This window comes from Syzygium oleosum, unplaced genomic scaffold (genome assembly GCF_021117445.2).
Source record: "Syzygium oleosum isolate NSW1041296 unplaced genomic scaffold, Sole_v2.1 Sole_v2.14, whole genome shotgun sequence".
NCBI classification, from domain to species: Eukaryota; Viridiplantae; Streptophyta; class Magnoliopsida; order Myrtales; family Myrtaceae; genus Syzygium; species Syzygium oleosum.
In genome coordinates, this window is record NW_026607498.1 from 10,484,150 (window position 1) to 10,496,988 (window position 12,839).

Here is a 12,839-nt window from a genome sequence, read left to right on the forward strand (position 1 = left end):
AACCCATCAACATATTTAGTTAGACTCATCTTCACTCAAAAGTTTAAACTAATGAGTCATAGGCCAATTGATATATTAGTTGCTTCACACCACACCAATTCTCCAATGTAGGACTTTTTAATACAAATCGCACATGCATCTCGACAATCTCCTTTTCACGTGTGAGCTTAGTGTTAGGTCTATTCTTCCTTAATCCAGGTATCCTTCGGCATAAAGATATCTCAACTTGAATCTCCATCAATGCCTAATTTCATCCATGATCTCTTTCTCCATATTAAACTATGAAGTATGACCCGCGTTGCTCCACCACAATGTCCACCACCCGAAAACCGCGTTGGTCACCAGGTTTATTCTTTGAGATATTCAGAAAACACTATAAAAGATTGGAGGCACACCAATCTACCACTAGCTCTTTTTCCAGATGTTAGGATTAGGAACACAAACACAACGAAATAGAGAGTAAAGGCGAGAAAGAAACATCGAGATACAAGGTTTATTTTGGTTCATCTTTAAACTAAGGCTACATCTAATAGATGATTTCACTATAATTAGTACCTCCCACCTCTCTGTTGCAATTTTAAATTACAAGAGAAATTGATTATATATAGGCGACACAAAAAACTCTAGGGGCCGTTAAAACCTTAGACTACTCAGTAGCTATTCATGAGTCAAAACCCAAACTAACAATAAAGCACAGGCCCAAACAATAAAAGCCCTCTGGTGGCCCATGAGTGCTGTCTCCTGCGACCCTCGTACCTTCCTATCGATAGGGAGTATAAATTCACACTCAAATAGAAAATAGCCACACCTTTTTGGAACCAATAAATCACACCTCAACTTTCGGTTCCGACCCAACTCGGTATGCGAAGACGGGGCAGTTCGCACGATTCGAGAGGTTTTTACAGACTCGGGAATGGTTCGTTGAATCCGCGAATGCATCCTTTTGACCTGTGAGGTCTATCATAAAGAAGTCCCCTTCCATGGGGTGAGCCTCATTAGTCATTACTTCCTCCTTTAATCATCTCAATGTTCTTTCAATTAATGACAGCCCAACAGCTATCATCGCCAACTTTCAAGCTCAAGACCTTCCTTTATCAAAATGAACATTAATAACACGCACTTTAGTCGAGCATGACCTGTGCTGAAATTGCTGCAGTTAACAACGATCCCCCCCCCGCCCTTCACGAAGCAAGAAAAAGCCGCCGCATTTTCAGGCCTGTTTTTACAGAGTCCCATCATCATCAACCTTCGGTTCCTCCACTGACAGTTGAAAAAGGAACAAAACAAAGAAGCCGCGGTAGAGAGAGAAAGAGGAGAGAGAAGGAGCGAGAAAGAGCGAGAAAGGTAGTGACTTTGAGCTCGATCGAACCAACCCACGATGGGGAGAGTGCGTGCGCGTCAGTGAAGAGATCCAACCGGATCGAACCTGCTGTCTTCCCTCGACATGGCCACCGCCATCTCCTCCTCCTTCCTCCTCCTCCTCACCCTTTTCGTCTCCGTTCTTGGCCTGGCCCGTTCGGCCGCCGCCGGCGACGTCTGCTCGGGCCGCCGGATCCACGTCCGCCGCCTGCCGGCGCGGTTCAACCTGGACCTCCTCGCCACGTGCGCCGACTACCCCCTCCTCGACGACCTCTGCCCGTACCTGGCCAACCACGGCCTCGGGCAGCCCACCCACAACCGCTCCCGCAGCTGGTTCCGCACCGACCCCCTCGCGCTCGAGCTCGTCTTCCACCGCCGCGTCCTGGAGCTCCCCTGCCTGACCCCCGACCCGGATCTCGCCGACGCCGTCTTCCTCCCCTACTACGCCGGCCTCGACGCCCTCCGCTACCTCTACGGCCGCGACGTCAACTCCAGCGCCGAGCACGGCCTCGATCTCTACCGCTTCTTGAGGGCGAACGATCCGGGCATCTGGGAGAGGCGCTCGGGCCACGACCACTTCCTGGTCATGGCTCGACCCGCCTGGGACTTCTCGCAGCCGTTGTCCAACGACCCTCCCATCTGGGGCACTTCGTTTCTTGAATTGCCCGAGTTCTTCAACGTCACCGCATTGACGTTCGAGGCCAGAGCTTGGCCCTGGCAGGAGCAAGCCATCCCTTACCCGACCTCGTTCCACCCCCAGGACTCCACCTTCCTCGAGTCGTGGGTGGCCAGGGTCCGACGGTCTCGCCGCACCGCGCTGATGCTGTTCGCTGGCGGGGGCGGCATCTCGGCGACTCCCAACATCAGGAGGAGCATCAGGATGGAGTGCGAAAATGGGACAGAAGCTCCAGGGTCGGACAATGGGTACTATGCGAAGACCTGTGATTTCGTGGATTGCTCGAACGGCATTTGCGAGCACAACCCTATCCGGTACATGCAGCCGATGCTGAAGGCCGCATTCTGCTTGCAACCTCCTGGGGACACACCGACGCGGAGGTCGACCTTCGATTCGCTCCTTGCTGGGTGCATCCCGGTGTTCTTCGAGGACCAATCGGCCAGGTCGCAGTACCGGTGGCATCTGCCAGAGGAAGAATTCGAGGAGTTCGCGGTGTCGATACCGAAGGAGGAGGTGGTGTTCAAAGGGTTGAGGATAGTGGATGTGCTGATGGGGATACCAATTGAGAGAGTGAGGAGGATGAGAGAGAAAGTTGTGGAAATGATACCGAGGATCATGTACAGAAAACATGGAGGCTCACCTGGTTTGAGGTCTAAGATGGATGCATTCGATATTGCAGTTGAGGGTACTCTGAAGAGGATCAAAGCAAGACTTCAAGAGGTTTCAGTTTGAGCTTCACTAATTTGGGATTGAAGTTACTACATTCTTGTGCTTGTTTGTAATTTTCTTGTTTGTTTGTTGTTGTCCCTCATTTTTTTGTCCCTCTTATTTATTGACTGCAAAAAATGCAGAAAGAACTGCATTATATGTATCTGACTAGCAATAAGATTCAAACATATTTCCTTTATTGCAGAATTGCCCGTTGTGCAATGCGCCCTTCTTTTGTTCAAACATTGATGAACTCACAATAATGGCAGTGGAAATAGAGAACTATTACTGGGAGTGCACAATGAAAGAGCTTTTCTTTACCTGCATAATTTAGAATGTCACTAGCTTGCTGTGTTGGAAGACCAACAGCAGCAAAATGCATACAAGAGTCGCTCAAAGTTGAAGGACAAATATACAATTTTATTTGAATCGTTGGAGTTCAAATGAACAAAATTGCTACCTCCCTAAGAGAAATTGTGAAATTTGGATGCAAGAATTCGGCGATTGCCTTGTGAAGTTGTGAAGCTTTATCCCCATCTAATGATGGCAGACCCCCAAGTTAGGCCAGCTCCGAAACCTGCAGTCGCTATCATGTGGCCCGACTTCACCTTTCCGCCACGAACAGCTTCATCCAAGGCCAAGGGGATTGATGCAGCGCTTGTGTTGCCGTAATTTGCCAGATTCGAGAGGACACGCTCCTGAGGGACTTCCAAACGTGTTGCTACAGCGTCAATGATCCTCTGGTTTGCCTGCATCATCTCCGTCAGTTTCTACAGTTCTCCGATTCTTCTTTGGACAAGTGATCCATAGAATCTGACTACATCGTTTTTCACATGTATATGTATCTATGTACTCAGAATTCAAAGTAATCCATCGCTACGGTTTTGGTTCAAGAGAATGCAACAAGGACACATGCAGTAACATAAGCGATCAAAGAAAGAGAAGGATGTCATATAACTAGAGTGCAAAATTTTCACATGAGGTCCCAATCTTCTAAGGTTAAGTGAGGAATTTGAAGAATACCTGGTGAAGCAGCAGCCAGTCGATGCTAGATGCAGTAAGGCCGGCCCTCTCGAGGGAAGATTCGATTGACTGTGGCACACAGCGCACAGCAAAACGGAAAACCTCTTTGCCGTTCATCTGGATGCAGGAATATGAGGATTGCCTCGGAGGGAAATCTCTTACCGAACCATTAGTACCCAAGGCATGATCGGTCTCGTTTTCATTGACAGAAGCATTTAGATGCCTGCAAAATGGAATTTACTGTTCTAAAAACTGGTATTCCTAGCAGAAAGTGATGAAAGAGAAGAAGAAGATCATGGAAAAGAAGTACCTTTGACCATCTCCATCACTATGCAAGTCAAAAGCGAATAAACCATCCTCCTCAGCTTCACAGGCCTGAAGAGAAGTAAAGTATGAAATATTTTAGTTGCTCCTGATGTTTAATTGTCTAAAGGCACAAACAAGGTTAAGCTGAATTAGATTTTGTACAGAGTCCCTCATACAACAGAACAGCAGACTGACAGGCAGTCTGAATAAGGTAAAAGGAGGTCGGCTGCTAAGATATATGCCGTTAGCGTGTTTTACAACGCATACGTTAATGAAGGCTTGCACCTCTAAGTATGTGAATTTATTCCATACTCCTTGAATTATCAGTCCTCTAAGTTTTTGGGACAAAAAATACTCAAGAAGCAAGATTTGAGGAACCTGGATTATTCCTCTTGGATCATACATACAAGCTGGCAGGGAAATGAAGCAGCATAAATAAAACAAATTACCAAATCCTTATAAAGAGCATATGACATAGCAATGGAGACAGGCAATAGACCTAAATCATATGTGAGATATAAGTATTAAAATATTGTACAATGATGATGATGACAGTGACATTGATGAACCTTTATAAAGCGAAAGTACAATATTTCAATGCCAGAAGCATGAATATTCCTCATGCAGTCCAATACAGAAATCACCTGCATCACTACAGCACCTGCAGCATCACCGAATAAAATGCAGGTCCCTCGATCAGTCCAATCAACATAACGTGAAAGAGAATCCGCGCCAACAATTAGGACATTGTTGAACCCGCCTCCTGTAGTTTCAGGCACATTTTCATCAAGAAGATTATCGGTAATGGTAACTAGCCAAAAAAGATGTTAATCATACTGTAGATTATTCGAAAAAAACAAATGAATTTTACATTACCCCTGATGTGACAAGCAGCTGAGACCAGACCTAGCACGAACCCACTGCATGCAGCTGTTATGTCGTAAGCCAAAGGATTATTCTTGCAACCAAGTGCTTTTTGAATCTGAAATAGACATAGTGCAAAAGACTCTATTATGAGATGGTTTAGGTAAACTATTGAGATGGAAAAGACTTCTTAAAGAAGGTATCTTATAAAAGGAATGTTTTGGACTCCAGAGATGTTTGTTTAGCAAGGTTAAACCAAGAACTATCGAGGCTTGAGTTAACTGCGACCGTTCTATGGTTACACCAAGACGTAACGATCTCCCCCAATTGAATTTATAATCCTCTCTATGACTTAGCAGGAAGGATGATGGAATCATACTCAACCGAGACAGGTCCAAATGTGAAAGAACGAAGTGCACACAATGAGAATACATGCAATCGTAGAGTACCTGAGGAGCGCTGCCAAAAAGATCCTCTGGCGTAGACGTGCACATCAAGACTAGGTCCAGATCCTCAGGATCAACCTGTGCCATCTCTAGAGCTTTCCTCGCTGCCTCCACGGCCAAACCTGTCAAGCTATCCTTGCCTGCATTGACAAAATTGTGAGACTACAGCTATCAACCTTAGAGCCACCACATACATAAGATAGTAAGATCCAGACCATAGGAACAAGACGGTGTATGTGTTTACTTAAATCCAAAGTCAAAAATAATGAAGGAAACAGAGGTGACATAAGTGGATAAGTTTGCAGATGATAGATGGATCTTCATTCACAGTTATGTAAAATCATGTCTGCATCTGATTGTATGCATCAAAACGACAAAAATAAATAAAACCAACAATCCAATCTTTCTTGACAAGGTATGTGGAGAAAGCAAGAGTGGACCAGTTCATCAAAAATTTATTAGAAGACTAAGTTTTCTTCATTAGCTTAGAACTTAAGCAGTAAATACTGGCAACATCATTTGCAAGAACCAACCTGACAGAACACGGCGATTGCGGATCCCAGTGCGAGCTGCTATCCATTCATCATTAGTGTCAACAATTTTTGAAAGATCATCGTTTGAAACCTGAAGAGTTGGAATGGCCGAGCCGCATCCAATTAACTTGCAGCCTTTACCAATGACCCTTCAAAAATTTAGTTTACACATAAAGGTTAACAAAATAAAGAACTGCTTCCTCAAAGATTAAGCTATAAATTCCAATTTTGCACTACTTGATAAAACTTCCCTCAATGTGGATGCATACTCGGCCACTTGGACACAATAAATTCTCCATTTACCTTCAAACTGAATTTGACAGCTAATGAAAATTGACAAGGCCAGTTTATGGCATATGCCGTTCCAGGTCAGTGTCCATCTACAGATGGCATGTGGCCAAGGCAGGACTAAACATTTCAGGGTTGATTGGGTTATAAGTGCAGACCTTGTCCTTTAGCAGAGAGGCATGTAAAGCATAGAAGCCCACTTCCGCGGAGCAAAGTTTATACAAAATGTAGGTCAAATGATTTGAGATGCTTAATCAGGAAACTTAACAATATAACAAGCACTTGTATCAGCTGTATGGATTGAAGGCTCTCTTTTTTGCTTATCTATCAGTATATACAAGATAAAATCTACTGTCATTTACCAACTTAATAGTAAACAACAGGAACTCAAACAATTGGAACAAAAGCTTATCATTAATCTCCATTTGTAAAGGAGCTGCATTCAGATTGAGTGAGAATAAGTACCGAGAAACATGTATCCCACCAAACTGCTTTCAGAACCTAACTTTCTCTTGAGTCTCCTGTACAATCTATAGAAAGAACGCCCTCACAAATCATAGAAAAGATCAAGCTCTTTCGAGAACTTTTTCGTCTCAACAATCATCTAAGCTCTTCTCATAGCATTTCGAACAAATTCAAATAGACCGAAACGCCGTCCAGCTGCCAAAACTAGCTCAACATAGTCATTGAACAATACACTCCGGTCACCATTGTCATAATGCAAGACCACTCGATCCCATAAACAAATTTAGTCTCTATTCTACTTGCTCAAATGTTCCCACCTCTTCTCCAGATATACATGCATCAGCCACAAACAAATTAAAAAGAAAAGGCAATCCTCTAGACCATACCCATGAGCTAATCTAGCCAACATCATCGTTCTTTTTCCAATTCTACCAGGCTTTAACAGAAATTAAAAGTTTAAAAATGAAAAGCTAGGTGAAACAAGGAGACCGAAATAACAACGGATACAGCTAAACATACTCCATTTTTCACCAATCAACTCTACCACAACATCCTCAAAAGCATTATTCAATTAAACTGATGCAACTCCTTGCTACTGCAATTGCATCAAGAAGCATCGTGAACGCAGACAGACCCAATCAGTACTCACTTAGGCACTCGAGATTCAGAAGACGCAACGCCCGAAGCATGCTTCTCGTTGGCGCTGCCGCACAGTATCCGCCGGAGCACGACCTTATTCGAGCAAGACCCAGATCGAGAAACTCCTATGGAAGGCTGAATCTTCATTCTCAGGGTGGGTATGGAAGGAGAAAACAGCCCAGACGCATTGGCCATTTAAAAATCACTTGGGACTCTCTCTCTCTCTCTCTCTCTCTCTCTCTGTGGGAGCAACAAACAAACACAATGTCTGCAGTGCCTCTAACGCGCACATACACCAAGCGCTGCGTGCTGTGGCGAGACAAAAGTTCGGATTTTTCCTCTCCTTCTCAGCTTATTGCGACAGAACAGGCATGCCCAAACAACCCATTACAGAGAGAGATCGACGGATGGGGGAGTAATGAAGAAACAGCTATTTGGGTCTTATAGTTGATATCATTGGAAGGTCCGAAGAGATGAAAAGGGAAGAAATAAAATATATAGGAAAGGGGGCGATTATGCCAACCCGAGTCTGAGCAAACTCCAATGCGCTCCCCTCTCTCTCTCTCTCTCTCTCTCTCTCTCTCTCTCCAAAGAGTTGTCAAGTGCGTGCGTGTGTCTGAGGGAGAGTCATGCAACGCTCCCCGAGTTCCCAAAGATGTCGATTTTCAGCAAGAAAAGCGAAAAAGGAACGATTTTTGACGAATTTATCCAACAGAGGGGAAGGGCTACGTCGCCAGGATTCACCCTCGAAAAGTCGTAGGCACCCAAAACCCGACAACGTGCCCCTTCTACGGACGGAAGTAGTTCGGGGGAGTCGATGAAGGGCAGGGCATGGAATAAGCACTCAGATCCTCCTCTTCCACGGTGAAATCTTTTGCATCTGCGTGATGTTGCCTCTCGGTTTCTTGATTGTCTACCCTATGCTCCTCCGTCGGTGTCTCGTTCGAAACGTGATTTAAGCAAACGTCATCGCACGATCGAGCTGAACGGATCAATAACAAAGACGTCCCATTTCTCGAGTAGAGATCGCGGGTTCGATTCATGAGGCGAGCAAGTCTCTAAATGATTTTAGCGGCACATATTTTATGCCAAGAAGCTCTATCCCCCAACCTTGAACCATCGGATCGCGAATGGGGCGGAGTCAATCCGAGCATGTCATCCAAAGCGTGAAATCTTTTACAATAATGTGCTAAGGGGCGTTAGGGGTTACCGACCCTCCCCACCCATTAATTTACTCATAAATGAGTCGAGCCAACATGTCAAGTGACCGCAAACGAAGGAGCGATATTTTCTTGAGCTGAAGATTAATTGCTTTGAGAACGGGTCGCTGTCCTTTGTCCACATTCCCTTGTTTTATTCTTCAAAATCCACCATGTTATTGTTCCCTCAAATGTTTCATCCAGGTGTTCCATGTACGAGATTGTCTTCTAGATTTGACGGTGCATTTCATTGGATTTAGGATGCACTATCAAATTTTTCTTTCTTCCGAAACAGTTTTTGAGAAGGAAATACATATTCATTAAGAGAACTGAGGCAGTAATTCAAAAGCAAAAAGAGGAAATCATGAGAGTTTAACGTGATCTCGACTCCATTCGTCGAACCATGTCTTGTTTGCACGATTAAGAATAGGATATTCTAATTACAATGGGGGATCGCAATTTTTCGTCGTCGTATTTCAAGGCTAGAGATTAGTTGAGCATGAAGTTGGCTTGGTAGGTTTCTCTTTTTTAATTGGAGGTTGGCTTGGTAGGTTGGCAGAGGAGAATTGTAGGAGCTTAGAAAGAACCCCCACCACCTTGTAAGTTATACGTTATTTGACTTATTGGGTGCATGAATTATGTTAGTATGATTATAGGGTCTACAAGTGTGGTTTCGTGTTCTCGACCTAGCCTTTTGTCTTCTTTTTCCTCATTTCGATATGTACAAAGGAACTTTCATGATGAGAAGCAGTCGGACAAATGTTTTTGACTTTCCAGGGCTTGGACTTGGGTGATGATCGGATATGGTGATATGTTGAACACGCACTAAATTACGAAGCAAGCCTTACCATTGTTTAAAGGGGTGAGCAATCGGACCATTTCAACCTAGGAACCGGCTTTATCTAGCCGGTTCAAGGCCATTTCACACGAGGACTAACTGGGTGCCCGATTCAAAAAACTGAGAACCAACCTTAATTGGTTAGGTTCCCCGTTTCCATACCCCGAAACAGTTTGTTCTACTGGAAAGGTCGGTTTTATGGTAGATTCGGGAGTCGGATCAGTCTGGAATCAATTCATCCTCGGGTCCTAACCCTAAGTTCATTCTTTTTTATGATATTGTCTCGCTACCTCCGACTCTTTCTGTCTCTACTCGTTTCTCACTCTCCAGTGCCTCAACTGTAATCCAGCACTCACTCCGTTGTTGCTCACCAATTGCCACTCCAGCAGCTCGACTCCACTCCAATCCGAGTTTTTTGTATTAAAGCACAAATACACAGATGGAGAAAGAATTAGGGGAAACCTCGCAAATGCCCTTCAATCTGGAACCAACTTCTTCCTTTTATACAGCTAAAAGGATTCCCACTTTGAACCAAAAACTTGCTCCATTCATGTTAGGTGAAGCATTCTCCAACTTTGAGAATGATTTGTTGAAGTCGGTGTAGGAAGTAAATTCCAATTTGAACTTTCCTTGAGGATTTAATTGGAAAATCGATTTTACTATGTCTAATGCTGAGGTGTCTTTCTTAACCTGTCTTGCTATGTCTGCTCTGTTTTATATTAGAGCAGTCAACTGATGGAACTGCTTGTTCCGCCCAATGTTTTCTAATCTCACACTAGTTCTTCTAATCTCTCTACAACATCCGAAATTTTGTCCCAATATGCCATACATGCTGCTGTGCCTTCTGCGGTCTTAGACTGTTTGAATTGTCTTCATGACCTTTGGTATGCACATGGGAAAAAGCAAACTTTCACATGGAAGGATTAGACAAAACATGTTCATTAATCACTTGTTCAATAATTAATCATAGATGCCCCAATCATGGTGACAATGGATGTTGTTGTTCAATGTCATATCTCAAAGAATGTCTGTGTACATAGATGCCCCAATCATGAGTGGGTCAGTAGGTCATGGAAATTGATGTTTCAATGTATATGTACCCTTCGACCAAAAACAAAATGTCTATGTACCAAAGTTTGTCTTGCTAGATCTTTACATTTTGCAGTTAATAAACATATTTTGTTATTGTTATGTAGATGTCAACTTCATAAATCGAGATAACAAGTACTGGATATAGTTGGTGGTTACGGGGAAACCTACAGTATTTATGTTGAAATTAATTCTGAATATGTTGATGTTAACGTTTTATCTGTGAGAATTAGGTGTCATGTATAAATAATACAAACTAAACTTAGATGTGTTATTGGTCAGTTTTATACGAAATTTTACTGGTTGGTTGATAAGTTACTCGCACACATAACTCTATTGCGCGGGATGCGATCAAAATATAGGGTCCGTTTGTTTTAGGAAAAACTGTTTCCAGTAAATTGTTTTCCGACTTTCCGGTACATGGATGATGGAAAGATAGTCGATCTACTCAAAACAAGAAGTTTTGATTGGGGAAAAGACTTCCTCTTTTGGCAAAAAGGAAATCAGTTTCTCAAAACGTACCATCAAACAAATGAAAACTAATCATTTTTTTTAAATGATTTCTGTCGATAATATTTTCATTTATCATGAAATTTTTTAGTGAAATAAACGTACCCGAAGTTCCAAAAAAACCAATTAAAAATAGCAACATGAAGTACAATTATCATAAAAAAAAAAATGGAGAATTGCAAGGCAAAGCTACCAGCCAACATAAATAACAATTATACCAAAATTTAGTAATTGAAAATCAGGTGAGGCTTGACGAGTTGCAGTCATATAGAAATCTCATGACAGCAGTACACACTATAGAAGAGAGATGGACCTCTCTTATCTTCTATAAATTGTTTAAATTCCATGTACATGTACACTAATCTAAAAGCAGGACCAACTTGGGGAAAAAAAATAGGCACAGTAATTGAGAATTAATATATTGAATCGAAAAATGGGAACTTGCTTGTAAAATTGAAAATGGGTCCGTTTGTTTCGCAAAAAATGAATGACTTTTGAAAACATCATCCCAAAACTCATCACCTACATCGATTGCAGAAATGAATGAACGAAAAATAATTCCATCGTTTACGATACTATTTAGACATAAATTGCTGTCGACAATGAAAATATCTTTTACCGACTAAAATTATTTCGAGCGATTACTTTTAGAAAAATAATTTTCAAGTCATTCATTTTCCTCGAAACAAACACGCTCTACCAACATGCAACGAACTTTGCTGCTAGAGCCATTGAGGCATGTCCTAAGAAGAAATAAGGGAGAATGACACAAATGGTCCATCAACTTCGGTCCAATGTGCAATGTGGTCCCTGAATTTTAGCTAAATGTCCAATGTGGTCCCTAAACTTTTAATTTAATTTTAGGGACCACATTGCATATTTGGCTAAACTTCAGGGATAATGTGTGTCGTTTTCCCAAGAAATAAGTCATATCTTTGAATATGGACCTTTGCATGGGCTACGAGTCGGCCTTTTCAATTTTTTATATTGTGATATAAATTGGGCCGTAACATGGATCAACCACATAAACTCAGGCCCACATGAAGATAAATACCAAGATTCTGTCGCATATGATTCGGGGGCTCATCCATCACCACCAATAGGAGGACGACAACCGGCGCCGCGTTGTCTGTCCGTGTCGGTAATCGCCACCCCTTCTTAATAAAACCGTTGCACTAACCTCGAACTTAATCAGAGTTAGGTACTCTTTCAAAATGTCATTAACTTTTAAGTAATATCGGTTTCAGATTGGTGTAAGGCTAGCGTTCCGTCGTGTTATCTTTAATTTTTCTTAGCATATTTTCTCGTTATTTGGTCTTACATCGGCGCATGTGGTCGTACACAGAGGTCGGGAATTGAAAATGTAGATGCGATGCTAATGCAGTATGTTTAATCATTCGTGCTCGTTACAATACTATGACTCGGCCCAAACAACTGATCTAAGAGATATCGCTCGATTTGGTCTTGTGACGTATGCTATGGAGTATTACGTAATAAATTAGGCTTTGCTCGTTCCGTGAAAAATGAGCAATTTAGAAAACCTTTTTCCTAAACATTATCGTGGGTATCACTTCAAATGATAAGTCAATAAAAAAAATTTCATTATCGACAACAATCTTTGTTCTATACATTTTTGTAGATGATGAAAATATTTTTTATTCATTTATTGTTTTAAGTGATACAAGATATCGTTTTTAAGAAAATTATTTTTCAAATCATTCATTTACCGTGAAACAAGCGCGCTCTCAACGTGTCAATTAATTGGCTCATTTAGCTAGATGTTAAAACCCAAATAGCTCGTCATACAAATCCTCATTTTAGTAATGAAATCTCCATATATCCATGAATGTCAATTTAGTCATAAATTTTTTAATTCCGTCAATGTAGTCCTAAACC

At 42.3% G+C, this 12,839-nt stretch overlaps 2 protein-coding genes across 2 annotated transcripts; one reads left to right on the forward strand and one right to left on the reverse strand.

Moving 5' to 3' along the window:
• The first annotated feature begins 1,328 nt into the window (after positions 1-1,328).
• Positions 1,329-2,906, forward strand: LOC130139878 (probable xyloglucan galactosyltransferase GT19). Its single transcript, XM_056317771.1, has one exon. It carries the CDS (start codon positions 1,445-1,447, stop codon positions 2,765-2,767), a length of 1,323 nt encoding a protein of 440 aa, XP_056173746.1. The 5' UTR covers positions 1,329-1,444; the 3' UTR covers positions 2,768-2,906.
• A 132-nt stretch (positions 2,907-3,038) lies between these two features.
• LOC115686546 (beta-ketoacyl-[acyl-carrier-protein] synthase III A, chloroplastic) lies at positions 3,039-8,220 on the reverse strand. Its single transcript, XM_030611883.2, has 8 exons — positions 7,318-8,220; positions 5,916-6,064; positions 5,386-5,522; positions 4,949-5,054; positions 4,717-4,835; positions 4,077-4,141; positions 3,767-3,989; positions 3,039-3,492 (listed from the first exon to the last, which is right to left on the reverse strand). Exons 1-8 carry the CDS (start codon positions 7,500-7,502, stop codon positions 3,271-3,273), a joined length of 1,206 nt encoding a protein of 401 aa, XP_030467743.1. The 5' UTR covers positions 7,503-8,220; the 3' UTR covers positions 3,039-3,270.
• Between the last annotated feature and the right edge of the window lie 4,619 nt (positions 8,221-12,839).

Excerpts from the sequence above, each read along its gene's own strand:
- LOC130139878 (XM_056317771.1), top strand. The coding sequence starts at position 1,445 with ATGGCCACCGCCATCTCCTCCTCCTTCCTCCTCCTCCTCACCCTTTTC.
- LOC115686546 (XM_030611883.2), bottom strand. The coding sequence starts at position 7,502 with ATGGCCAATGCGTCTGGGCTGTTTTCTCCTTCCATACCCACCCTGAGA. Across the intron at positions 5,523-5,915 it reads CAATCGCCGTGTTCTGTCAG|GCAAGGATAGCTTGACAGGT; the intron begins GTTGGTTCTTGC and ends TTGTCAATGCAG. Across the intron at positions 3,990-4,076 it reads AGTGATGGAGATGGTCAAAG|GCATCTAAATGCTTCTGTCA; the intron begins GTACTTCTTTTC and ends TCCATTTTGCAG.